Below are 27,907 nucleotides of genomic sequence, written 5' to 3' on the forward strand. Positions count from 1 at the left end.
GGGGCCCGGCGGCGGGGAGAGGGAAAGCCGAGCCGAGAGGGCGGGGCGAGGTAGTAAAAGCGACCCTCCCACGCGCTCCGGAGGACGCGCGGGCAGCACCGCCGCCGTCGCCACCACCACCACCAGCGGCAGCAGCTGCGCTTCCTTATCAGCGGCGGTGCTGCGCGCAAGAGGAGCGCGCTAAGGCCGTGGCCCTTGGTGGTGCGGGAGCAGCAGAAGGAAGAGGGAGCCTGCGTGGCGCCGGCGGCCATGGCGGAGCTGCGCGAGATGGACTGCGGCGTGCTGCAGCGCCTCCTGCACGGCGGGGGCTTCGGCCAGGGGAAGTGCCTCCTCTTGGACTGCAGGCCTTTCCTGGCGCACAGCGCGGGCCACATCCGCGGCGCGCTCAACGTGCGCTGCAACACCATCGTCCGGCGCAGGGCCAAGGGTTCCGTCAGCCTGGAGCAGATCCTGCCGGCCGACGACGAGGTGCGCGCCCGCCTCCGCTCGGGACTCTACTCGGCCGTCGTGGTGTACGACGAGCGCAGCGGGCGGGCGGACGCGCTGCGGGAGGACAGCACCGTGGCGCTGGTGGTGCGGGCGCTGCGCAGGGACACGCAGCACGCCGACATCTGCCTACTGAAAGGTGAGCGGGGGGCGGCCCAAGACCTCCGGGGGTTCAACCCCCGCCGCTCGGGGGATAAGGAGTTGCGCGGACCCAGCCAAGGGCGCGCAAGAATGGGTTAACCAGAAAGTTGGTGGTTCGAGACCACCTAGGGGTGGCTGTGAGGATTCCTGCATTGCAGGGGGTCGGACTAGATGACCCTTGGGGTCACTTCCAACTCTACGATTCTGTGAATCGTGCTGAGCCCTGCCTGCGCACTTCTCTCTGACGCCCGTGTTTCCCGACCGTGCAGCGTTCAGACAAGAGTGCCTCTTGGGGCAATGCTTGTCTACCACCACATGCGACTCCCATTTCAAGCTCTGAGAGTGGACCTAGCTTGAACCCCGGGAACAACACTCTTTCGTTAAGTTATTGGAGGTAGGGCTCAGATTGGCTCCCCAACCCTCGCCTACTCACTTCCCTTGCCGCCAAACTGCGCGGGCGACCCCTTCCCTTTGCGGGCAGCTCCACCTAGTAGGAAGAGATTTCTTTCGGCAAGAGGCAGCCTTGATTCTGTCCTGTATGCAGCGCCGTGCACTCTGCCTGTGCCATTCATTACCAGGGCAGGCTCCGTAACCGTGAGGTGGTTTCCCTCCCGTGGCGGTTGGGTGTCGCACCTGTTTCCCCCTCCCTTAAATGTGCTTCTTAAATATACTATGCAGTACTCAGAAAGAAGAGGGAGTTATTACCGCCCTCTTGCAACCTCCTTCACATCCGTGACGTCCCAGACACGGAGTGCGGGTGGGGGGAGTCTCTTTCGCGGGCCCTCCTGGTGTGGTCTTTGGAAACAGTAGACTGAATTGTATCCGGAGATTGTTTCCTGCCCATCTGACCTGTCATCTGGGCTGTGTGTGTGTGTGTGTGTGCATGAAGGCTGCTGCTGACCTTTTGAACTGCAAAAGCTCTGGGTGGGTGGAAAGATCGTGCTTTATTGTCCCGGAAAGGGCCTTTCCCTTCTCCAGACCTGGGAATGCATCCTCAAGGATTTTTTTAAAAAAAAATTGGAACAAAGCAACACACAGCCTTAGTTAGTGCCATGCCTGGGTATATGTTTCCATGTGCCCTGGAAGAATATTTGCACCAGTTTCTGTAGAAAATTTGCTTTTGGTGGCACCAGCTCCTGAGAACGATGTATTGTAGAGGAAGCATTCCAAGCTAGCGGAGGGTTTTTCTTATTTTGCAAACGTGCGAAGCTGTGTTTATAACACAGTGGCTGGGGAGACCCGGCCAGATGGGCGGGGTATAAATAATAAATTATTGTTGTTATTATTATAATAACCTGTTACCGTGTTTTCTGAAAATAAGACACAATCTTATTTTTTTCCTCCTCCTGCTGCCGTGGCCGGCATTGCTGCTGCGCATATCACTATGTCTTATTTTCGGGGTATGGCTTATATTCCTTGAATGCTTAAAAATCCTGCTACGGCTTATTTTATGGCTATGTATTATTTTTTGGAGAAACAGGGTACCATGGTCAGGGCCTAACCTTTAAACGGAGACCGTGTTTTGAATTCCACAAGGGCTGAGAAGCATCCATAGATAGCATAGGCTGTCTATGGCTGATGAGTCTTTTGCCTCCTCTCCCTACAGCAGAGGCAGCCCTAGGGACCAGCTAATCTTCTCCCCTTGGGGCATCTCAGCTGCTCCCTCCCAGTTGCCTGTGTGTCCTGCCTTGGGGACCTCTGCTGCTTAGTCACATGCGACATGCTTTGGGGACTAAGATGGATTTGCAGGCAGGAGCTATGCTGGGAGGCTGGTGTGTTTTGGCCTCCTAGTGCCTATCCCTGATCTGGTCTGAGTCAGATACAGTGTGGTCCATTCAGCCGAGTATTGTGGCAGGGCATTCTCAGGCCTTGGGCACAGGTATTTCCTAGAAAGGTAGGAGCTATGGCCGGTCTCTGGTGTGTTTCAAGTCACTTTTGAGAGTGAGGTTGGCTCAAAAATAAACAAATACTTGGTTGTGATTTTAAGCCAGTAGTTTGCTGCTCTGGCAGTCTGCGAAGAACAAGCAGTATCTTCTTCCTTTCTGCCTACCCTATGATGCTTGAAAAAATTCTGACTATAGCCTTATGGTCTAAATCAGGCATCCCCAAATTGCGGCCCTCCAGATGTTTTGGAACTACAATTCCCATCATCCCTAGCTAACAGGACCAGTGGTCAGGGATGATGGGAATTGTAGTCTCAAAACATCTGGAGGGACGAAGTTTGCCTGGTCTAAATATTTCTAGAATTTAGTTGTTGCAGAAAACATAGAACGTAAGACAGGTCTATGGGACAGGGAGATCCACATAATTTCTATTCAGTATGACGGGATTTTATTTCATATAGTTTAGTTTTAGATTTACATGTGTCTTGCCGCATGACATCTAGAGAAATATGGTTGTCATGATTTTTGATTGAGTGTTGCTATTTAATATGTTTGGGTTTGGTATGCAATGCTTTTACTTAGAGATGTTACTGAACTTTTGCTCTTGTTTACCTGTCTCTGTGGTTCCATAATAATTTGAAAATGAATAAAAATACATGGAAAAAAAAGATTGCGATTTAAGACTATGATGCCATATATCCAGATTATTGGTTTCTTTCGGGGCTTTCACTGCATTGACATTTACTGCTGAAGAGGCAAGCTGCTTTTCTGTTTTGTATTTTAGGTAAAGGTAAAGGGGCCCCTGACCATCAGATCCAGTCGTGTCCGACTCTGAGGTTGCAGCGCTCATCTCGCTCTATAGGCCGAGGGAGCCGGCGTTTGTCCGCAGACAGCTTCCGGGTCATGTGGCCAGCATGACAAAGCTGCTTCTGGCGAACCAGAGCAGCGCACGGAAACGCCGTTTACCTTCCCGCCGGAGCGGTCCCTATTTATCTACTTCAGGGTCCCCAAACTACGGCCCCCGGGCCGGATGCGGCCCAGTTGGCCTCCCAATCCGGCCCGCGATGGCTGCCGCCGCCCGCTCTTACAGCGCGCGGCGCAGCGATGATCTTAAAAATCGGCAAACAATCGCTGAAAATCCTTTGTGCGCATGCGTATGGGCCTCTCCCGACCCAGAAGAGGTCATTTCCGATGCACTTCCGGGTCGGGGGAGGCCCATACGCATGCGCACAAGCGATTTTCGGCGATTTTTTTTCCGACCGTGTGCGTGTGCGCATGCGCACGGGCGCGCACTCCCCCGCCCTCCGGCCCACTGCGTGCGCACTCCCCTGCCCTCCAGCCCGCCACGCGGTCGGCGCGGCGGGCACCGGCCCGAAGCCCGGTAAGTCTGGGGACCCCTGATCTACTTGCACTTTGATGTGCTTTCAAACTGCTAGGTGGGCAGGAGCTGGGACCGAGCAACGGGAGCTCAGCCCATTGCAGGGATTCGAACTGCCGACCTTCTGATCAGCAAGCCCTAGACTGTGGTTTAACCCACAGCGCCACCTGGGTCCCACAGCGCCACCTAGCATTTAAAAATGGATCAGTGGGCTTCCTGCTTGAGCACCTAGATGTCTAGTGTTTTTTCGCCAGTTGTTTTAATTGCTGTGTTGAGGACTGCCTCAGTGTATACTGGGGGCTAGTGGGGGGTCCTAGATTTGGTAACTGCCTGCTCAAAGAGATTGGGTCAAACAAACAACAAAAGATCCTTTGCAATTTAAATTGGGCTCGAGGACACATTTGGATTTTGAGTGAGTGCTGTGGGCACCACCTCTCCCCTTCCCTCTGTATCATCTCCCCTCCTCTCCCGGAAAACTCATGCTCACACACATAAACTTTCTCTCTTTGCAATTCCAAGTGATCTTGGTAAATATCAGATCTGGTAGCTTAATTTGAGTCTTGAAAAGCAGGAAGAACAGAGAGAGGAAGTGGGAAAGAACGCCACTCTTCCGACTTCCTCTTTTAGCTCTAAGTACTTTTCAAAGGAGGGACACGGGTGACACTGTAGATTAAACCACAGAGCCTAGGGCTTGCCGATCAGAAGGTCGGCAGTTCGAATCCCCGTGACAGGGTGAGCTCCCATTGCTCGGTCCCAGCTCCTGCCAACCTAGCAGTTCAAAAGCATGTCAAAGTGCAAGTAGATAAATAGATATGGATCCAGCGGGAAGGTAAACAGCGTTTCCGTGTGCTGCTCTGGTTCGCCAGAAGCGGCTTTGTCATGGTGGCCACATGACCTGGAAGTTGTACGCTGGCTCCCTCGGCCAATAACGCGAGATGAGCAGGGCCGGCTCTAGGGTGGCGTAGGGCGCCGGCCCGGTAGGGGGGCACCGCGCTGCGCCCTGCGCCTGCCCACCAGCCGCGGCAAGAAACGGGGCGGGGCGGGGGCGCCGAAGCGATCGCCGCGCCAGGGTGCCCGATGTGCTTGAGACAGCACTGGAGATGAGCGCCACAACCCCAGAGTCGGTCACAACTGGACCTAATGGTCAGGGGTCCCTTTACCTTCCTTTTCAAAGGAGAAAAAGATAATCACCTATCACCAAGGGGGAAGTTGGTGGGGAGGGGGGCTCTGAGACTTTGCTGGTGGGAGACTTTAAAGCTGCTGTTGTGTTCACAGATTCCCCACTGGCAGCCCTAATTGGTTTGGTACAGAGGCTAAGTGCAAAAACAAACTTGCCTGCGAAACAATAGACATTCCAACAAATACAATGAATTATCACTGTTTTTAGCGATGTTAGGGACTGTTTCTGTGAATGATTCGCTTATTCAGTTTGCCTTTTGCTTTTACCCTTAAAAATTATGGTCAAACTAGAGTTACAAAATTAGGGAAAGATGTAAAAATAGAAATAAGTCGTATTATACAGAGACAAACACACAAAAGTCAGCTTTGAAAGGCATTTGTGCGGAGTTGGCTGCAGATTAATTTTTCAAGCATGATGGCTCCTTTGGATATTTGACTGTCAAGTAATAATCAACGGACAATATTTGATCAGCCAAGTGACCAGTGTGCAAATCTCGGGCGATCATCCAGATCGCTGTTTACGTTTTGGTGTCCTAGAGCGACGGATTTGTCACTTAACCCGTGAATCAGCTGAGATGGGCTATTGCTCTAAAGCTCCATGGAATTCCTGTCTTGTCTTTCCTTTGACTCAGTAGGAAACAAAGTCTTACAGAGTGTACCATGTGCCGGCGATTGCTGGAAAATTGTGACACTGCCATGAATGAGTGAAAAATAATGGAAAAGCTTGTGGTTGCAACAATCGTACGCAAGTGTGATTAAAATGTTTTGGGTGTTGATAAGGCCAGATCTGGGATAGATCAAGTGGAGAGTGGTTTGAAAATCCCCAAATATTTCAGACTAATTTATATTACCAGCAGCACACAGAGGCCTGCCTCCGCACTATGCATGCTTCCCAGCGGTATAAAGTTTAAACTGAGTGTGCTCTCAACCCAAGCAGGTAATTAATTAAATGAGTCTTTAAAAATTTGATACACATCGCCAGGAATGTATTTTAGCTTGTTCAGCTATCATTATCTGTCGTTTGGCAATGATGCTGTAGTGGCGGGTCCCAATCTTAAATGCTGTTGTACATTTTGAAGCTGAGAATAAACCAAGAATCAACCGAGATTTTTATTTTTAAAAAAATATGGTTGCCACCCAGTTTAAAATATTAGAAACTAGAGAGGTGCTTGAATAAAAGTTTTGAGTGTTTTCTTCAGAAACTTTGCATCATGTGGGCTGGGACTAACCACATTGGAAATACAGTAATGTTCAAATTTGCGCAGTTCACATAATTTATGCAGGACACTGAAATTCGTTCAGCTTGCCTGGGTACAGAATTTGATCTTTTAAGTATGCAACAGTACACTCAACCCTGTTTATATCTGCCCAAGAAGTTAAAGGGCTTGGTTTTTTTAAAACAAAACAAAACCCAAGAGTAGTAAATGGAACAAATAGTGTCTGTTGAACATCTTACTGAATAAATCTTCCTTACTCAGGCTGGTGGATTTTGTTTGTCAGTTGGTTAGCCAGTTCAGCAGTCACACAAAGTACTTCTGTTTCCAGTCATGCAGTCCTTTGTATGTTTAGTCCAGGCACCCTCAAACTCGGCCCTCCAGCTGTTTTGGGACTACAATTCCCATCATCCCTGACCAGTGGTCCTGTTAGCCAGGGATGATGGGAGTTGTAGTCCCAAAACAGCTGGTGGGCCGAGTTTGGGGGTGCCTGGTATAGTACCTGGTTAGATCACCCTTGGAGAATCATTCTCCCCGCCCCCCTTTTATGTTGTTGTTTAGTCATTTAGTCGTGTCCGACTCTTCGTGACCCCATGGACCAAAGCATGCCAGGCACTCCTGTCTTCCACTGCCTGCCGCAGTTTGGTCAAACTCATGTTGGTAGCTTCGAGAACACTGTCCAACCATCTCGTCCTCTGTCGTCCCCTTCTCCTAGTGCCCTTTTATATTTTATTTAATAATTCAGTGGAGAAATAAAATGAAGGGGGGGGAAACATGCTTGCAACTGATAACAATATGGTAAATGGGTATATAAGTAGTAGGACTAGTCCAAGGAATGTAAAATTATTCACAAGTCATGATAATTTTTATAAATGCATTCCAAATATCATTATATTTATCCATTCACCATCTGCATCTAAAAGCAATCTTGTTCGTATGTTGAGAGAGTTATCGTATCTTCTATCCATTGATCAAAGGAGGCCATAGTATTATCTCCAATGATTCGATATCAGTCTTTTGGCTGCTGTCAAACCGCACTTTCTTGGTATGCGGTTTAGGATAATACTCTTACTCGCAAGTAGGACCCTGGCAGAGACACACGGCCAACTGGCATGTTCTTTCCCTCCTGGTCGATCATTTGGGAGCTTCAAAAGCTTTCTTCTGCCCGAACATCACAGCGACTGATGCCAGCTGACATCAGCACACTTATGGATCCACAGACTTTGCGCCAGTCTGGGTGGCTTCCAACAAAAGAATAAAAATACATTAAAACATCAGGCATTAAATGCTTCCCTAAACAGGGCTGCCTTCAGATGTCTTCTAAATGTCATGTAGTTGTTTATCTCTTTGACATCTGATGGGAGGGCATTCCACAGGGCGGGCACCACTACCAAGAAGGCCCTCTGTCTGGTTCCCTGTAACCTCACTTCTCGCAGTGAGGGAACCGCTAGAAGGCCCTCGGCGCTGGACCTCAGTGTCCGTGCTGAACGATGGGGGTGGAGACGCTCCTTCAGGTATACTGGGCCGAGGCCGTTTAGGATTTTAAAGGTCAGCACCAACACTTTGAATTGTGCTCGGAAAACGTAAAACATAATGGAAGCACGCCCAGTCGAACCACTGCCACCTTAGACCAGGCCCTTTTAAATGTAGCAGGATCAGTCCCCAGAGGGGAGAGAGGAGCTGTTGGCCACCTGGCAGCTGGATTTGTGGGCCTCTCAGCAGAGGTTACCTGTGATGCAGAGAAAGCAGCGCTTTTTGTTAAAAGATGGATAGCATTGGAGACCTCAGTGATAAGCAGCCTGGTTGGTAGGAAACTATGAAGTCATCCATAGAAAATAGAGCTTAGAGAATATTTGAAAATGCAACGTTGCATTCATTGTTAGAAATTAGCCAGGCACCAGGCGCGTTTTGCAACTGCCGTGGGTCCCATTGCAACCGCATGGAGATTTCTGGCAACTGATATCTCCATCTTCTCCTGCTTTCTTAAGCAGGTAAGCAGAAGAGCTTATTTATTGCATTTATAGCCCTTCTTTTTCTCCAAGATGTACATGGCTCACCCCGCTCCCCTCAGTTAATCCCTACAACGACCCCGCGAGGTAGATCAAGAGGCTGTGATTGGCACAAGGTCACCCAGTGAGCTTCATGACCGATTTGGGGTTTGAACCCTGATCTCCCAGGTCCAACACTCTTAACACTGTGATGTTGCTTATCTTTCAGGTGGCTATGAGAGATTTCACTCGGAATATCCGGAATTCTGTACAAAGACAAAATCTCCTACTGCTGCGTCCATTGTGGCGACTGCAGAGTACCTTGAGCACAGCTGCAACTCCTGTGGGACACCACAACACGACCAGGTTGGTTTCCGGGGCTTATTGCCGTTTAAACCCTCCCTCTTGTCAGAGACCCTTGTCTGAATTGGCAATATGAATTCAGTCTCCTCAGTCGGTGTATTATCCGTAAGAATCAAAGGCAACCTGTTTGTCCTTAAAACAACGGAGGTCTGTTTTTGCACTTTAAACAAGATCTCCGCACCCTGGAGAATATGGCCTGGCCCAATTTGGATAGTACAGTGGTACCTCTCAAGACGAATGCCCTGCAAGACGAATTTTTCAAAAGACGAATGCGTCTTGCGATCTGATGGTGACTCGCAAGACGGATTTGTTTTGCAAAAAATTCATCTTGCGAATCGCGGTTTCCCATAGGAATGCATTGAAATTTAATTAATGCGTTCCTATGGGCAAAAAAAATAATTCAATGCATTCCTATGGGAAACCGCGATTCACAAGACGAATTTTTCGCAAAACGGATTGACTCGCAGAACGAATTAAATTTGTCTTGCGAGGCCCCACTGTACTGTATAAGAACATGGATCAGGCCCATGCAGACTGGCCCCCGGTTTTCACAGTGGCCAATTGGATGCCAGTGAGAAACCAGCGAGCAGGACGTGACTATACGTTGTGTGTGGCCGTACTAGTTCTCCCCATTCTTATTTGTAAAATGATGCTACTCTAATGTGGTGGTGTCAAAGTAATGCAGGTGTGTATTCCAATCCAGCAAGGAGAATGTCCATACAGTATATAGATCTCCCTTGCTGGGAGAAGGTGGGCACCTGTTGTTGTCTGCTGAACATTGAAGATGTTTGGATATAGTGGCTTTTAGTCTACCGGTAGCAGGCCATGGAGCCATAAGGTTGCATCCAACCAACCAATTCATATTTGGCGTAAAAGGTAAAGGTACCCATGGCCGTGAGGTCCAGTCGTGGACGACTCTAGGGCATAGCTGCCAAGTATCCCGTATCCGCCGGGAAAACCCCTTTTTTCTTACTGTTTCCTGGCGGTCTCCCGTTTGGTGATAAATCCCGGCATTCTCCCTTAAATTCGCTTCTTCCCGGCGGCCATTTTTCTGGTGCCGCTTTACCCTTCTATGGGCACCAGAAAATGGCGCCGCTGGCGCCGGAAGTCGCTTCCGTGCATGACCGGAAGTTGCGTGACGCGACTTCCGGTGGCACTTCGCCCTTCTATGGGCATCAGAAAATGGCGGCGCCGGAAGTCGCTTTTACGTGTTTCCGGTCATGCGCGGAAGCGACTTCCGGCGCTGGCGCCGCCATTTTCTGATGCCCATAGAAGGGCGAAGCGCCACCGGAAGTTGCCGGTCATGCGCGCGCTGCCGATCCCGGATCTTTACGACCCGGACTTGGCAGCTATGCTCTAGGGTTGCGTGCTCATCTTGCTCTATAGGCCGAGGGAGCCGGCGTTTGTCCGCAGACAGCTTCCGGGTCATCTGGCCAGCATGACTAAGCCGCTTCTGGCGAACCAGAGCAGCACACGGAAATGCCGTTTACCTTCCCTCCGGAGTGTAGGTGTAGACCCACTATAATTAAGGAGCCTACCGTATTTGTCCATATATAAGACTATGCTTCCCCCCCCCTAAAAATAATGTCCAAAATTATGAGGCGTCTTATACACTGGGCCATCTTCCCACATTTTCTTAAATCTGAGTCCCCCAAAATAGGGGGCATCTTATACATGGGGGTGTCTTATAGACGGAAAAATAGGGCAAATTAGTCATGTCCATTAATTTCTAACTCCCAAGGGTGACTAACATGGGAGACAGCCAATAGTGGTTGTTATTACCGTACTTGTGGGTGTTACTGTCATGCTGGCTGACACACAGTCGTAATTCAAGAGTGAATGGTGTGGGGATTTGAACTTGGTGGCCTTCCGTTGCTTAGGAGTAGAGCAAGGATAGTCTAGCCAACACCCTCCAGATATTGTAGGTTACTCATGCCATCTGCTCTAGCTAGCATCCCCATTTGCCAAGGACAGGTGATGGAAAATGCAGTTCACAACATCTGGAGATCCTTGGAGTGGAATCTCCCATGCCTTCTGGGACTAAAATTTTGTGGAAATGAACAAAGCACCCGCAAGTGTAGTTGCATGATTCAAAAGGGCTAGGTTGTCTTAAGAGAGTTATGATTTTCAATGAAGAGGGGTATTAAAAAGTTTCAAAATGGATATCTTGGCAAAACTGTATTAAGTGGCTCTAAAGCCATTTAACCTTGTTGCAGGCAAGTGATACAGAGTCTTGTTTGGGATAGAGGCATGTGCTCTCAAGAGAGACAGATGCCCGAGACCTGATTAGAAATTGTGTGCTCACCATTACTCAGCAAGCTAAATTGCATCACTAAATGCAATTCAGAGTGGTATTCCTGCTGCACCCTTTTTGTTTTGTGTTTTTGCTCTGTCACCTTAAGCCTACAGAATATGCAACACCACATGGTATAGCGAATTCCATTTCAAACCTTGCCCTCCACAGGTTTGAGGGGGGAAGCGGGAGTCCCACAGCTTTAAGATCAGAAAGCTTCAAACGTAATGCTATTGTGATTCTCTGGTGACGACTGAGAATCACTAGATAATTCGGGACCAGGGGGAAGAATCGGTGGAAGAAGATTGGAAGAAATTTAAAGTTTATCTAGAGAAGAATTGTAAGATTAGCAGTATTTAGCTACAGATCTGGAAGCAAAAGGAGGTTGTAGAAGAATGTTAGTTAAGTGTATTGTGGATTAAGAGTTAGAAAAGTGCTATTATGGTATTGAATTTTTAATATTTAATTAGAATAGATTTATATTTTAAGATAAGTATAAAATATTTATTGTATAGATAGGTATTAAGAGTTAGGTTTAAATAATCATTTAAAAAGTTTGGAATCAAGATTTGGACAGTATTAATGAAGTGATATATAGAACAACGTAGTAGGGAGGGAATGGAGGAGGTCGACAGAGATATGTGCTATAAGATTGATTGGAAATATTTTTGTTTTTGTTGTAATGTGGATATTCTGTGTATGTATGTATTGTGTTTTTTCTTGTTCTGTTTTTATGTTGTTTGTTGAAAAAATCAATAAATATATTATAAAAAGAGAGAGAGAGAATCACTAGATAATTGTGAATGGGGACAGTTTGTCCCTGTTGTCAGTCCAGTAATGTCACTGGCATTGTGAAGCGCATGAATCCTGTGAGCATTACACATCTCTGCCGGTTCCTTTTCCTGTCATAGTGATTCCTCTCTTTTCTCCTTTCTTGCTTCCCCTCCTGGAGAGCAGGGTGGCCCAGTGGAAATCCTTCCATTCCTCTTCCTTGGCAGCGCGCATCACGCCGCCCGGAGAGACATGCTGGACGCCCTGAGGATCACCGCCTTGTTGAACGTTTCCTCGGACTGCCCAAACCACTTTGAAGGACATTTTCAATACAAATGCATCCCGGTGGAAGACAACCACAAAACGGACATCAGCTCCTGGTTCATGGAAGCGATTGAATACATAGGTGCGTTTATCTCGGCAGGCTGGGTGGGTGAGGCAGAGATGGTGGGACACAGGCTTCAAAATCGAAGCTCCAAATGGTGGAGCAAATGTTCAGGTCTCTAGCTACTCGAGTGAACTACTGTAGAGGAAAATCTGAGCAGGCCTCAAGCCATGTTTTGTGGTCCACTTGAGGGATCACAAAGCCTCCTGCCTCTGCTCCTTGCCAAACACCTGCCCATTTTATAGACCCAGTCTAAGTTCATACTTTTATTGGCTTATGGTGAAGAGCTGTTAGGCCCAATTCCTTTCTGATCTTCCTTTTTAAGGCATTTGAGGAAACAGTAGGCCTCTTTTTCCTTTGGCTGCCTAAGAACTTCTGAAGTCAAACTTTGCCTCTGGGCCACATCCGCTCCCTTCCCCGCCCCCCAACCACCCCCAACTCTTTCTTTTTTTAAAAAAGTGAAATCGATAGAAGTTGGTTTGGGCACAATTCTGCCTTGGTGCAAAGAAAAAACAAACTCTCTTCCCATTATCTAGTTACAGGTAGGTAGCCGTGTTGGTCTGAGTCGAAGCAAAATAAAAAAATTCCTTCAGTATCACCTTAAAGACCAACTAAGTTTTTATTTTGGTATGAGCTTTCGTGTGCATGCACACTTCTTCAGAATGCATGCACACGAAAGCTCATACCAAAATAAAAACTTAGTTGGTCTTTAAGGTGATACTGAAGGATTTTTTTTATTTTGTTCCCATTATCTGTTCCTTCCATGTATGAATATTTGTATTGTTTCTAGAGCTTATATTCCTGTGTTTTATTCTGGTTTTTATTGCGTGCACTGCTTCAATGTCTGTACGCCATTAAATGGTATATGCATATGTTTAAAATAGTAACAACAATATATAAATACGTAATAATTAGTGACGTAGCTGAAATTTGTATTTCCTGGTTTGGAAATACGATTTCAGGTGGATCTTAATGGTAAAGGCGAGGTGTGCATTATGGCCCAAAGAGTTCTTCCCTGGTTTAGATTAAAATTGGAGACAGAGAAGAATTCCCCCCCCCACTTTCTCTCCACTTGCACATACACCTCTAAACCAGTGTTTCTCAACCTTTTTTGGGCCAAGGCACACTTGTTCCATGAAAAAAATCACGAGGCACACCACCATTAAAAAAGTTAAAAAATTTAACTCTGTGCCGCCCTATATTGACTATATAATTATGACTGTAAGAAACACTTGCCGATTGCTGTGTTGGTTGCAATCTCCTGTAATAAGGTTTCACAAGCCGCTGATTTCTCTGCCAGCACAATCCTTTGCTCAGCAAGTTTCAGGTTGAGCTCATCCAGCCAACTTCTTTAAGTTTGTCTAAAACCACCCTCCCGTGGTGGTGGCTGTTGAGAGCTGCGCTCGCTCCGCGTCGGGACCCGGCCGGCTTCCTTTCCGGCGGGTCAATGTTGGTTATTGGCGGCCGCCAGGCACATGACAATGCAAATCGCCCTTCTCGTCGCCGCACGTCGCGGCACACCAGCCAGCGTCTCGCGGCACACTAGTGTGCCGCGGAACAGCGGTTGAGAAACGCTGCTCTAAACTCAATTTTCTCTCTTTCTCTGCCCCCACCTCACCCTGGTTGCCTTCCCTGCTGTTCTGGCAGTGGTAGAATGGAGGAAGATCTTCTCCATTAGTTCCTGCAATATACGCATTTGCTCCAGTGTGTGTGTCCAGCTACATGGTCCACATTAAACAGAAACCCTTCCTCATGCACTCGAAAAACAAAAGCTGAATTCTGCAATTTGTGCCAGGACACGTCCTCTTTTTCAGGGGTAAAAATTTTATCCAGGTGGATTTTTTAAAAATTGCCAAAATACCTCTGGCTGTGCTTTCTGGATGAGACGTAGATATAACTGGTGGCTGAAGGCTTACTTTCCCCTTCTCCTGCCCCTTTTAAACAATATATCACAGATTCAATAGCCTGTATATGGTAGGGGTATTTAAAGTGAGAGTCATCATAGCATCCTCTTTTTTGCTCTACAAAATACAGCAACTCTATCCCTACCTAACTGCTGACCATCTTTCTAAATTTATTTGGTTTTTCAGATTAAAATTTAACAGTCACATATCCAACACCCAACATAAAAACAAGATTCCAAGGAATCTCTTGGACTTCCCTCCTCCCCTTTGTGGGTCCTATTTTTAATAATTCCCTCCTGCATCTTTTATCATAATCCAAATCTTTTCTCCCTCCAATGTATCCAAAATTTACCATTAAACTACAAGTGATATTCCAGTCCTAATGATTTTAACTGTTTGCAATGGTCTTTAGGATAAGTTATAAATTTTCCGCGTTCCTTATTAAAAAGACCATCTTACTCGATATTTTCCCTGGCTTCAGACGGGCGACCAGGTATCAATCACACTTTTTAGAGCCCTCCCATGAACTATCCTTTAAAAATCCTTGCACAGTCCTGTCTGTAGAAAGATTCTTGCCTGTTGACATTGCTTCCTCCATGTGCTGACCCTTCTGCTCTGCTACCCCCAGACTCCGTGAAGGCCTGCCACGGCCGTGTCCTAGTGCACTGCCAAGCAGGCATTTCCCGATCGGCGACCATCTGCCTGGCCTACCTGATCATGAAGAAGCGGGTGAAACTCGAGGAAGCCTTCGAGTTTGTCAAGCAACGCCGGAGTATCATCTCCCCCAACTTCAGCTTCATGGGACAGCTCCTCCAGTTCGAGTCCCAGGTTCTGGCTACGTCGTGTGCCGCTGAGGCCGCTAGCCCATCGGGGACGCTGAGGGAAAGGGGGAAGAGCTCTTCCACACCCACCTCCCAGTTTGTCTTCAGTTTCCCGGTCTCGGTGGCTGTGCACTCCACTGCCGGCAGCCTCCCTTACCTCCACAGCCCCATCACCACTTCTCCCACTTGCTAGAGGAGGCCTCTGTGGGTTGCGCCCGGGGGGTGACCCAAGGACAGAAAGCCGGGCAGCCCCATTGGCCACTGATAATGGCAATAACGTACTCTGCCCACCCAGCAGCCAATCAGAGTCCACCCAGAGACAGAGCAATAATAGCTATCCTTGCAGCTGGAATATTCGGGTGGGGCGAGGGAGGATGCTGGAGCATGTCTTTTTGTGGCAAGATGACTTACCTCATTTTTTAATATATATATATAATATATAAAAATGTTTGAAATTGTGAAATTGTCACGTTCTGGTGTGTGGGGAAGAGTGAGAGGGACACACGACAGGAGGAGGGAGTTCACTGTTTTGCCAATGTTCCTCTTAGTGCATTTCCCCAGCTGGTTCCTGGTGCGTATATGAGGCCTAAAGCATGGGGTTTGAGGCCACAGCTTCTCAAAGTGCCTGGTTTTTGGTTGCTGCTATTAAATAATAATAATAATATTTTATTAATTATGAAACCCAGGGTGGTTTTGAAGCGGGAGTATTACCTCACGAAGCCGTTCTTGGGTTCCACAGAAGCAGCTCCGTGTAAAAAGAATCGGATCGAAAATGGCTTGTTTTCTGACCAAGCGTAACAAACACACTTGTTTAGGAAATGTTGGTGTAGAGCTGGAATCGGAACACCCCGCCCGCCATATTCAGTGTGGAATTTCCTCACAGTTGGCACTTGGTTCCTTGCATAAGCAGTGCCCTTTCTGCATACATTGGAAGGAAAATGACTCTTAACCCCTGCTTTGGATTTTGGGCATCCTGTTTATATGGACCGCTCTCTGTGGTTCTAGAGAGGAATAAGCTACCAGCCTTGGCAATAAGCTACCAGATGTTGGACTGCACTCCCCCATCATCCCCAGCCAATATGGCCGATAGTCAGGGATGATGGGAGTTGTAGTTCAGCAACACCAGGAGAGTGCCAGCTTGGTGATGGCTCCGCTAGCTTACGTAGCCTCTTCTCCCTGGGTACTGCATGCCCCAATCCAATATTGGTTTCACCAGCATCTAGGGTCCCCCCAACCTGAAATCTGTACCCTGGAAAAAATTCCTAATGCATTTTTTAAAAAGCAATGTCTAGAAGCGAAACATTCTAATCAGCTATATTGTGATCTGCTACACGTAAGCAGCACCAAAATTAAGCAATACTTGTGCGCGTCAGAGTAGCCCTACAGTAAAGATGCAGAGGAAGACCACCTCTTGGAGGGGTAGGCAGAGTAAGATGCCCGACAATAAAAAGGGAACTTCACGTTGACTCTTTGGCTTTCGGATTTCTCGATGTTTACCTTCTGTGGGGTGCAGACAAATATGGAATAATTATTATTATTATTATTTATTTATACCCCGTCCATCTGGCTGGGTTTCCCCAGCCACTCTGGGCAGCTTCCAACAGAAAAATGAAATAAAATATTCACAAACACAGTGCATCCACTGGCATGCATCAGGTAGGGTAAAGGGGGGGATAGGACTTTGTGGCTCCCATCACCCCTGACCATTAGGCATGCTGGCTGGGACCGATGGGAATCCAGCATCTGGAGAGCTGCAGATTTGTCACTGAGGTTTGCATGCTGCAACTTCAATTATTGAGGCACTATTTTGTTAAGTGGGGCAAAAGAACAGTGTGGGTGTGTTGGTTCAATTGGATAAAATAGCAAGGAACTTACTTCTATATCTGACCACATGGTAGTGAAGGAATATCATGCAGTGAAAATGCCTAGGGCAAAGAATCAAGAGTTGGAAGAGTCCATGAGGGTCATCTAGTACCCCGGCAGTGCAGGAACCTTGCTCAATGTGGGGCTCGAACCCACAACCCTCAGATTAAGTTTCTCATGCTCTACCGGGTTTGAGGCTATTTGGTAGAAGAAAATTGCAGTCGGAAATGTCAAAATCCAGTTGGATTTTGAAATTTTATTAGAACGAACAAAATGTCACAACTGGTAAGCAATTCCAGAACTCGTTGTTGGGCTGGATGCAGAAGCCGATCCCCATTTTAAAAAAACATAAAGCCCTGCTGTTAATCAGCTCTTTCTCACATCTTCAAAATTCTAAAAAAAATATAAGTTGCATGCTTTTAAAAGGAGCTTGCAGATTTCATATTTTCCGGTTGCTGCTGCTTCATGTACTGGTGGGAACTTCCACAGATGATAACGATGATGGTTTATTTATTGAATTTATATATCACCCTATGCCCGCAGGTCTCGGGCGGTTTACAGAATAAAATCAAAACATAAAGCCACGAAATCCATAATCAAAATAAAAACAATCCAACAACCCCCCCCCAAAAAACCCACATTTTAAAAGGGCATAGGACAGGCTTCCTCAAAGTCTGCCCTCCAGATGCTTTGAGACTACAATTCCCATCACCCCTGACCACTGGTCCTGCTAGCTAGGGATCATGGGAGTTGTAGGCCAAAAACATCTGGTGGGCCGAGTTTGAGGAACCCTGGCATAGGACAAAGGATCTGCGACGTTGACAGATGCCCCGTGTCTCACCAATAACTCTGCCACTTCGTAGTGTCCATATCAACAGGCATTGTGGAGGGGGCACTAAGCCAGTGTTTTCCAAGCTTGGGTCGCCAGCTGATGTTGAACTACAACTCCCATCATACCTAGCTAGCAGGACCAGTGGTCGGAGATGATGGGAATTGTAGTCCAGAAACAGCGCAAGACCCAAGCTTGGGAAACACTGCCCTAAGCTACTAATCAAACAAAGAAACATGTCAAATATGTCAATTTATTACCCTAAGGCTGAACTTCACCAAACTTGTATACTGCAGGGTGTAAAAGGTAGGAAGCACGGCTTAATCGAGGGTCAGCTGTGTTCATTGGGATTCTCTGAAGTGGGTCGTAAGGATTCAGACCAGCCCTTCTTTGTCCTCGTCATACCTGTTCCCTAAACATGGGGACTCAGTTTGACCCGTCACTCAGTCGTGGCTCCAGCATTGTGTACAAGAGTGCTTCTTTTCGTCAGTCCGGAACCTGCTCCTGATCAGTTTCAACTGCACAAAGGCCTTCAGTAATACTTGCAGTTAAGTCATTTATTTCTGCTGGTTGATAAACATCACCCTACTTCTTCCTTCTCTCCACACCTCCCTTCAAATATCCTATTTCTGTTTTCATTTCCCGAACCGCTTCTTCTTTTCCTTGCCGCAACTTCAATTTCACCATTTTTTCTTTCAATGGGAAATCTAGTACAGTGGTACCTCTACTTACAAATAACTACTTATGAATGTTTCTACTTACGAATGGAGCTCCGTCCGCCATCTTGGATGCAGTTTAGATAGGGTTTTTTCTACTTACACATTTTTAGATAGGGTTGCTTCGACTTACGATTTTTTTCTCCCAATGCATTCCTATGGGATTCGACTTACAAATTTTTTCGACTTACAAATGTGCGTTTGGAACGCATTAAATTCGTAAGTAGAGGTACCACTGTACAGTATGGGGCGTTTGTTGTACTACCACATCACCTAAAAAGCAGCCGCCTCTGTATTCCAGAGAGGCGGCAACCGGAAGTAGGCTGGATCCGTAGCTGTTTTGTTGCTTCAGGTGAGGTAGCCAGCTGCTGCCCTTGACCACTTGAGTGTCGGGAGGCCATCAAACAAGGCGGCCTCCCAAGAAACACACTCCCTAGGGGTGCTCTGAAAGAATCTGCTGCTGCTTCCCTTTTGCACAAGCCTGGCAGAAAGCTCACTTTCTATACCCTATAGCAGACCAAAGAGGAGAGAGACAAAGTTAACTTCAGTCCCAGTGCACAGGGCTCTGGAATTGTGTGACTGTGTTCTTGTTCATAAGACCAAAGTCCAGTCAGAGGAGGAGGAGGTGATGGCAGACCCTCTTGTGGTTGTCACAGAAGAAATGGAGGCATAGGAAGAAGCTACCGTGATCCATGTTTTCTGCTCCTTGCTAGGCGTCCACTCTCTTCAAAGTACACCACCATGTACAATGCCAATCTGTTGCTTAAAATGTGTCAGGAGTATGGGCAGGAGTCAGGCTCTGGGGCCTGTAGTGCTTTGCAGGACTGGGGCCTGCCTCAGCTTGTGCTGGAGAAGCAAGGAGTGGTCACTCAGGTGAGGCCACTTGATACCTCACTGCACCTGGTGGCAGGAGCTGGGAGGGATAAAAGCTCAGCATTTCCCTTCAGCTCTTGGCCATAGCAACGCTACCCCTGCCTGGTTGCCTCTGGCCTCTCGCTCCTTGGACCCTTGCCTTGCCGACACCTTGATCCTCAACCCTGGGACCTTTGCCTTGCTGACGCCTTGTTTCTCGACTCCCAGACCTTTGTCCGCCTTGCTCCTTGACCCTGCGACTGCCTGCTGCTGGACCATCAGCCCTGCACCTGTTCCTGCTTCTACATCACCATCTTGCCTCTGGTCCTGACGTCCTCAGTCAGGGCTTCAACCGCCCGTCGACCAGACCGTGACAAAATGGGGTGGGGTGAGGGGAAATGGCTTTTTATTTTCAATGGGATTTAGCGCTGTGGGTTAAACCACAGAGTCTAGGGCTTGCTGATCAGAAGGTCGGCAGTTCGAATCCCTGCAACGGGGTGAGCTCCCGTTGCTCGGTCCCAGCTCCTGCCCACCTAGCAGTTCGAAAGCACATCAAAGTGCAAGTACGGTAAATAGGTACCGCTCCAGCGGGAAGGTACGTTTCTGTGCGCTGCTCTGGTTCGCCAGAAGTAGCTTTGTCATGCTGGCCACATGACCTGGAAGCTGTACGCCGGCTCCCTCGGCCTATAGAGCGAGATGAGCGCCGCAACCCCAGAGTCGGACACGACTGGACCTGATGGTCAGGGGCCCCTGTACCTTTAGGAAGGGGTGTAAATGCTCCCCTGCAAATTGTGTGACGGCTCAAATAAAACCTGCTGGGCTTCCCTTAGTTCCCCACATCGTACGTTCTGCTACTATTGCTGCTTCACCCCAAATGCAAAAGCCAATTTACAGCCCCCAACCACGTGTGTACCCTTGCAAGCAAGCCTTAAGCGAGGAAGCAAATTGGCCTGTGCCCTTTCTTCTCAGCTCATCTAAGTATGGAATGATTACATTGAAGTCTTCAATTTTCAGTCCCAACGCTTTAAATCAGACTTACACCCATGTCTCCTGGTTATGCTGCTTGCACAGGCACTGTTTAGTTTGTTGTTCTCTCCATGGCCAAAGGATAGGAAGCAAAGATGCCTCCTTGAAGGCAGGTGGCTTAGTCCACTCACCTTTATGAATGAGCTTTTGATACACCTCCCACCAGTGCAATAGCTCAAACTCCCACCTCTTATATTTTTATGTATAGGCTGTCTAAAATGCATGTGCGTGTGTGTGTGTTTTAGGTTATCAAGTGTTTAATTTATTGTCTGACAATGATCATGCGAAATAAATTTTCAGTAATGGTTTCCTTTCATACAAAGTAATAAGAAGCTTTTTGGTCCTGCTTGGGTATGGTATTGGAGAGGGGAAATGGCAATAGTGAACAAGCTGGTTTATTTGAATGGAATTTGCTATTCCTCATTTTATCAATGAACCCTAGCCTACACTGGAACACAGTTTAAGGGGGACGAAATGAGGCTAAAGTGGAGAGGTGTAAAAATTTGCACCATAAAACAAAAGGCCCCTGCATTTTTTCCCCTGCACTTAATGTATAAATACAAATAGAATTTACCCAGATAGTAAAAAGCTAAGTTACACTGCAGAATGCCATTTGAGTGTCAGGAAAACCAGGCATCCTCAAACTGCGGCCCTCCAGATGTTTTGGTCTACAACTTCCATGATCCCTAGCTAACAGGACCAGAGGTCGGGGAAGATGGGAATTGTAGTCCAAAACATCTGGAGGGCCAAAGTTTGGGGATGCCTGGACTAAACTGTACAACGGGGTGGAACAACCCTATCGGCTTCAGAACTCCTGTACCTTTTAGATAACGGCTTTACTGCAAATGTTATTTTCACTAAAAAATAACTGCACCTGTCCTAATTCCCTCACAGTCACTATTGCAGATTAAAGATCCTTGAAGTTGGATGACTGCATTGTTATATCAGCAATTCCCCCTGCAATATTTTACTGCTTTATTCTTTCTTTCTTTTCTTTTTTAATTGCTAGTCCTAGGGAGAGGCAAGGAGCCACACGAGACAAACCCTTCCACTAGCCTCTTACAGATTTATCTCTTCCTGTCTTCCGAGATTACAGAAAGCGTTGTTCACGCTGTAGAATAAGCTGTAAGAACCAGAAAGTTTAAAAGAAATGGAGTGAGCTTGTGCATCCAATGCCACACTTTGCGGCAATGTGGAAAGAATAGAGGGGTACACACAGCTTTGGCAACAACCAGCCTTTGGAGTAAGCAATTGAAGAAAGTGGTACAACCTTTGGTGCCTCCCCACCCATGATAAAAGCCACCAAAAAAGTGTTTTTAAAAAAGTGTGTTTATTGAATCTTAATCTGTCACAAGTACTTATAGGTCAGACATTAAGTTAAAGCACAGTAATATCTAAGTTGTTACATTGGCTTTATGCAAAATTCCATCACATTGGTTAAGTTAAGAGACTCTAATATCCTCTTTTTAGCAAGAGGGGGGCGGGGAATAAACATCCCAGTTCCAGGTCACAAACAATGAAAGGCCATTTTGGGATTTCATATGTTCTTCTATGGCCAACAGGTATTAAGAACACAAGGCTAGCAATGCAAGCAAGTTATACAAGGTTTTTTTGTTTTTGTTTTAAATGCAAAGCTAGTAGTTGGTAGTGCCTATGGAAATAACTAGGTGTTAAAATTGTTAGGAGGGTTGCATACACAGGTTGATGGCTACTGCAAAGTTGCCAATTGCAAAAAAGGGGGGGAAGTTGAGATTGCATTGTAACAGACAAGCTTTTAAACCCTTTACCAAACCAATACTTTGAACTGAACCAGCACACACACAAATCTACCTTCTGGTCGATCAGTAAGCTACAAACACGAATGAGTATTCACCGCCATAGACACATTTCAACTTTGATGCATAATTAGTCTTCTTTTTCCACCTTCACAGCCACAAACCACAAGGACCATGGAAGGAAGTCAAGGTGAAAATATTACCATCCTCTGTGATCACAGCCACATTTTCCTCCAATAAAAGCATTCCTTTTTATTAATATGAAAAAACCCCAACTCTGTGCTTCACAAAACCTCTAAGCAGACACGGTGGAAACCTGGGTGAGATTCCATTCTAAAATAAACTAAAATTCTGCATCCAGTTTCTGCAGCTTGTCTAAATTATGTACTAAGCAAATATGCATGATCTTATTTCCCATGTGTTTTATGCAGTTCTACAATTTTCCATTATTTGTTCTACCTTTGTATTAGGGATTAGCAAGGAGCTATGAAGGATACTGAAGTCCAAGCCTTAATTTCTGGAAATTAACTCTGATTTCAGCAGACTAATTGCCCCCACACTATAAAGCACCAGAAAACTGTGTTTTGGTGCAGGTGAGGTTAGCAGGAGTCCTACACCCCATACTATCCTGCGACTTTTCTCAGTGCTACTGAAGAATCACAGAATACATGTAGCCTTGCTCCTATTGGGTACAATCCTGGGGAGCCATTTCTACATATGCGAGGAACCCACCTTTAGGAGAATTCCTTAAGAGAACATTTGAAGGCTTCAGTCACTGACATTGGGTGTTGCAGCAATAACTACAAATCTAGTTCCTCTTGCATGCATGAAGCCAGCTGGGAATGGGAGATTTATACTTGGGAGTGTCAGAAAGCACCAGAAGTGGTATTGATATTCACAATAATCAGATGTACGGTGGGTGGAAACATTAAGAGCTCATATTCATATGGACGTTTTAACATTTGAGACCAGCTTCAAGATGAGGATGGCTGCAAGCGAACGCAGCACAAAATGCAGCAGTCTTCAGCCACCAATTTCACTGGCTCTCTTCACATTCACAGCAGCCGACACACCATCGTCTGGGGAGCAGCTAAGGGCAGGCATCTCTCACAGCACTCACAGCTATTTTGCTTGCAATACGAACTTCAGCGCCCATGGATACAGCTCTCGCATTCAAATACAAGGCTTCCATGTGACAGAACCTGACTGCAGCCTCTGGCCATGCTGAGAAGGCCGCTGTAAATGTGAATTAAGGGAACCAATCAGCTCTATTTTATGCTTTGCAATGCATGTGTAATCAACTCCAACCACAGCACTGTTGCTCTGCTCGTGCCTATTGTGGTTATCCATCAGGCACACAAACATGGCATTTTAATTTTTTCCAGTCGTTATTTAATACATTATTAAAATGCTGCCAAGTATACTTCTAAATTAAGCATATTAACAGCACTGAAAACAGCATCCCAAGTCCCCCCCCCCCCCCCCCGCCGTGATGGGCTGTAATTCAGTATCCTGGCAGACACTTTGATGTGCGAGGCCAAAAATTCAACAGCCTCCCCCTCCACGGTGGTCAAAATATTGACTAGCTGATGATTTGCGATCCTTTAAGTGGTACGCCAAAACCTCCTCCGCCTAATGGTAGCCCTGCTAGCAGATTCTCCTGCCATTCTCTTAAGGGCTGGAACACATACAGGCATCCCACCACTTAATGCGTGTCCTACTTGTGCACGGCCCTGTATACGTGCGGCGCTGGGTAATAATTAAATACAATTCTAGAATTCTAGAGATGGAAGGGACACCGAGGATCTTCTATTCCAACCCCCTGGAATGCAGGAATATACAGCTGTCCCATATGGGGATCGAACCTGCAACCTTGGCGCTATCAGCACCACACTCTAAGCAACTGAGCTACCCAGGCTCCTTAATTAAGTCAATTAATTAAATAATTCAATTCAAACCTGGAAATAATGGGAGTGAGCAGGAGAGACCTCGTGGCTCGCAAGGAGACTCTCCTGGGAGCCTGAAGAGGACATCAGTGAAAGCAGAGGAAGCCCTGAAGAGACTGGAGGCATAGTGGGCCTTTGTTTACGCTGCTCAGCCTCCCCGGCTAACAGCTGATGTGCAGGGTAGCACAACAGCAGTAGAGGCTTTCCCTTGCATCCTCCAGCCTCTTGCCAGCCCCAGAGCTTCAATTCTAGTTGTGGATATTTTTTGGGTACAGTATTTTGCCTGGATTGAAGAGACAGCAGCAGAGAGGGCATTTAAAGGGTGTTTAGAGGGTGCTGCCCACTTCATGCAATTTCACTTATGCGCAATTGGGCCCCAGAATGTAACCCCTGTGTAAGTGGGGAGTCGCCTGTATAAGGAAGATCCAGTAACTGATCTACCCTTCTTCTTTTGCTTTAAAGTAGGATTTTATTGCATCCTTCTTTTTGGGTCATTCCATTGCTCTAAACTGCCCTGTGGATCCGTAATAAAAAACACAACCCCTACAAGAGAGGCACATGTTGCTTTATTCCTGCTGTTGGACTTACAGCAGCTGGGGAGAGGCACAATTTAGAGTTGGAAACAGCACAGTACAGTTTCCAGCAGCACTGTCGCGTCTTTCAAAATCAGAGTCTCCTATGCCTGGTTTAAAGCAAACAAAAAATACATACACATCCTCACCACTTCAGGAGTTCAAATCATAGCTCGTGGAATATTCATGTTTTGCCCCAAGATCATGAGGCCCAGACAATTTAGGCAGAAAAGAGGGACTTGCCATTCTTAGAGAGCTATTCTTAGAGAGTTCACTGAAAACATTTTTTTAATGGTGTAGATTTATACATCTCTTTTCTACCAAGTATTCAACGTGACATTAAAAAAGGCAAATTCTGCAAATAATTTTTTGTTTCTTGCATTTCTCCCATTTTCGGCAAACAAATTAACCTTGCTGCTGTAGCAGCAACATACCAATCGCAGAAATGGTGTGACTTGGGCATCCCAAAATAATCACCATGAGCTTCGTCACACATTTACATCTGCAGCTATATACTAAAAAAAATGTAGAATGCAATATGGCAAATGTCTCATTTGCTAAGACATGCATCATACAAGTACATCTGTTAGGGATCTGTTGTGTTTCTATAATGCTGTGATTGAGGCCTGTTAACTAAATTCTGGGGTCTCTCAACCCAGGGAGTCAGCCCTCTCTCTCATGGACTAGTAATCCCTTGTTCAAAAGGCAGGATGAAACTAATAAATTGTACAATGTTTCTAGCATCTTCTTGATCGATCCTGTAGGGAATGGCTTTTTTAATTTTATTTTTAACCCAATGGCCAAGGAGATACCGCATTTATTTAAAGATAACACAACTCTTGTTACTTCGACTTCACAGTTGGAAGGCAGGGGCGCGCTTCTCCCCAGAGCAAGAAAGAAGTCGTACTGAAATAATTATTATGGAATTTATTCTGAAATAAGAATCCGGTTTGTGAGTTCTCTGGGGCAATACCAGCTCCTGCATGAGAGAAAGGTGGCTATCATGTTATTCTGAAGGACAGTAAACACCAGGTGTGCATTTCATTTTTCTAAGACTATCCATCTTAGGCTTTGATATCTCTGAAGACTTGAGCAAACATGCAATGCGTATTTTTCAAGGTCCGACCAAGAAAGGGTTAACAGAATCACGTAACTAACAAGACAAAAGCCACTGCAAATGGAATTCCTCGTACAGCACCTTTTACTTTGCACAAAACATCAGTTACAAAACACGGGCAGTTTAAAATATTGGGGCCATAGTTTGAGAATCTGGCTGTTAGGACTCAAGATGAAATCTAAAACATCCATTAGTTGAACTAGCACACTGGAGGAGAAAGACAACCACAGAAACAGGATTTCTCTCTCCCAAGAGAAAGGAACACTGAACTTCCACATCCAAGTTAACCATTTAACTGAACTATGAAGTATGGCTGGGTTACGATTAACAACTACGTGAAGCTGGTGGAAAAGCCTTTTAGCTTGCAATGCAGTTGCCATATCCCCCCAGCTATGCTTAAAAACATAAATTCCAACATGAATGGTAATCAGAATTCTAACAGTGAAGTCCCAACACGCCTTCTTAATTAAAAGAAAAACTATTTTGGTCAGCTTTGGCCTTCAAAGTCCTACATTGTAAGCCAACAGACCCAGCGAGACTTAAGTGGCCATGAACAACAGAAGCAAAAGGAAAGGTTCACAGTTGTCAAAGCTTGTTTCATCTGGTCTCCCTTAATATTAGAAGTCATTTCGCCAGCCTGAATCAAGTACTGATCTTGACCAATGTCAAAGTCTACATGATTATTATTGGCAAAGACATTTTTTTCCAAAAGGTTTTTTGGGTTTTGTTCTTGTGCTTGCTGTGTCAGCAGGTAATATATTTTTGCCACCATTTCCAAGCAGATGCCAGTATATGTTGTAAAATAATTGCAACAGTCTGCTGTTGTCACTCTAAAGGAATAATAATAATAAAAACCTTTAATGGAAGAACTGTAATTTGAGGAATTAAACCTTCTTTGGCTGTTGACCTCCTCAGACTAAAGATTTTACACGGTTATATTTCTACAACAAACACTGTAATCCCTCTGTTACATATCCTATTTATAAACCTCTATTGCTACTTAATTTTCAACTTCTTCCTTTCCCCCCTAAAGCTATTTTGCATTGTTAAAAAAAAAAAGTTGCTTCTCTTGGAAAACTTTTGTGGCTAGACCTCTGAAAATAGACAGGTGGTCACAAAGAGGCTTCTTCACATACAAACAAGATTTATGGGGACAAATTTAATGGAGAGAAAATAACTGTCAGGCTTCTGGGATTAGATAAATGCAAATACACTACTTGATCAACTGGTGTTTTAAAAAAACACAATTTGCACGTCAGAAGACAGTTGCTGATACAGCACATGACTGAGACTGTCCTCAATGTAACAGTTTAGAATTTCTTCTCGTTGTAAGCTTAAGGACAATTTTCACTTTCTCACAGCCCCTGTGTGGGAAAGATTTTTTTTTCTCTTGGACAGATTTATCCGTTTGTGTTCATCCTAGCAAAGTAACTCATACATTTTAAAGACAGGGGCGTTTTTAAAATGAGGTTGCTACATGAATACTAGTATGAACTCCTCTTGTCGAAAGAGGAACTCAAGAGGGTCAAAAGGACGGGTTTCTACCCTGAAACTACGCTTCGAGTAACATAAAAAAAGAAGAGTTCATAAAAAGTGCAAAAAGAATCCCAGACCAAAGAACTAGATCTCCAACACCTTCCTGGACAAGAAATTCCTATTGCATTGTTCATTGATTTTAGTCAATTTGACTTTGTGCAAAAATATCCTCAAGAAGGGCCTGGCTCATTTCCGTAACACAGTGCGGGGGGTGGGGGTGGGGGTGGGGAGTAAAATAAATAGCCAGCTAAGGACTTTTCAAAAAGACAACCAACTCTGAGAAGGCGGCATGGGTTCAATACAAGCTATGCACACATCACACAACCAGAGCAGTGGCATCAGAAATTATTTTTAAAAATATGGTCTTGACCTAGCCCTGCTTGTTAAATAATGTTCCCAAACACCCAGATTGAAGCAATGATGTCGTCACACACATGGCAACTGCAGGGAAAGTGAGCCTGAGATATGTTGTTAAAAGGCAAACCTTTGTAAACATTTCCTCAAAAGGAATAGTAGCAATTGAGTACGTCTCCGTTACTCACATCTGTTTATAGAGCAATGCTTTATAAAACACATACAACTTAGTTCCATGGTGACAAGCATTTCATAAAACGTTGATGTTTTGAAACTTTTGTCATCCATCCAGTCCGCAAGTTATTAAAGTCATCTGATTTGTTTCACCAAAACAGCATTTACTAGGTCTTCTGCTCTGCGGCCGTTGCTGTCTGTGAGGGAGTATCTGGCTTTACAATTTGGTATGTAATCAGATACTCGGGGTAAGCCTAAGAACGAGAAGATAAATACAAATAAAAAATAAACTACATTTCAGAGGTTCAGAAAGAAATCACATTTCAGCCCACTTTCATGTT

At 45.9% G+C, this 27,907-nt stretch overlaps 2 protein-coding genes across 3 annotated transcripts in view; one reads left to right on the plus strand and one right to left on the minus strand.

The window, feature by feature from the left end:
- Positions 1–22,862, plus strand: DUSP4 (dual specificity phosphatase 4). The gene is made up of 4 exons (XM_035097269.2): positions 1–625; positions 8,499–8,635; positions 11,883–12,102; positions 14,614–22,862. The coding sequence occupies exons 1-4, from the start codon at positions 250–252 to the stop codon at positions 14,997–14,999; spliced, it is 1,119 nt and encodes a 372-aa protein (XP_034953160.1). The 5' UTR covers positions 1–249; the 3' UTR covers positions 15,000–22,862.
- Positions 21,406–27,907, minus strand: part of TNKS (tankyrase) — a 75,456-nt gene continuing 68,954 nt past the window's right edge. For both annotated transcript variants that reach the window (XM_035140372.2, XM_035140373.2), the window contains one exon: positions 21,406–27,820. In XM_035140372.2, coding sequence (XP_034996263.1) covers positions 27,734–27,820 — 87 coding nt within the window. In that variant the 3' untranslated portion in view covers positions 21,406–27,733. The remainder of the gene's footprint in view (positions 27,821–27,907) is intronic.

Source organism: Zootoca vivipara, chromosome 16 (assembly GCF_963506605.1).
Source record: "Zootoca vivipara chromosome 16, rZooViv1.1, whole genome shotgun sequence".
Lineage (NCBI taxonomy): Eukaryota > Metazoa > Chordata > Lepidosauria > Squamata > Lacertidae > Zootoca > Zootoca vivipara.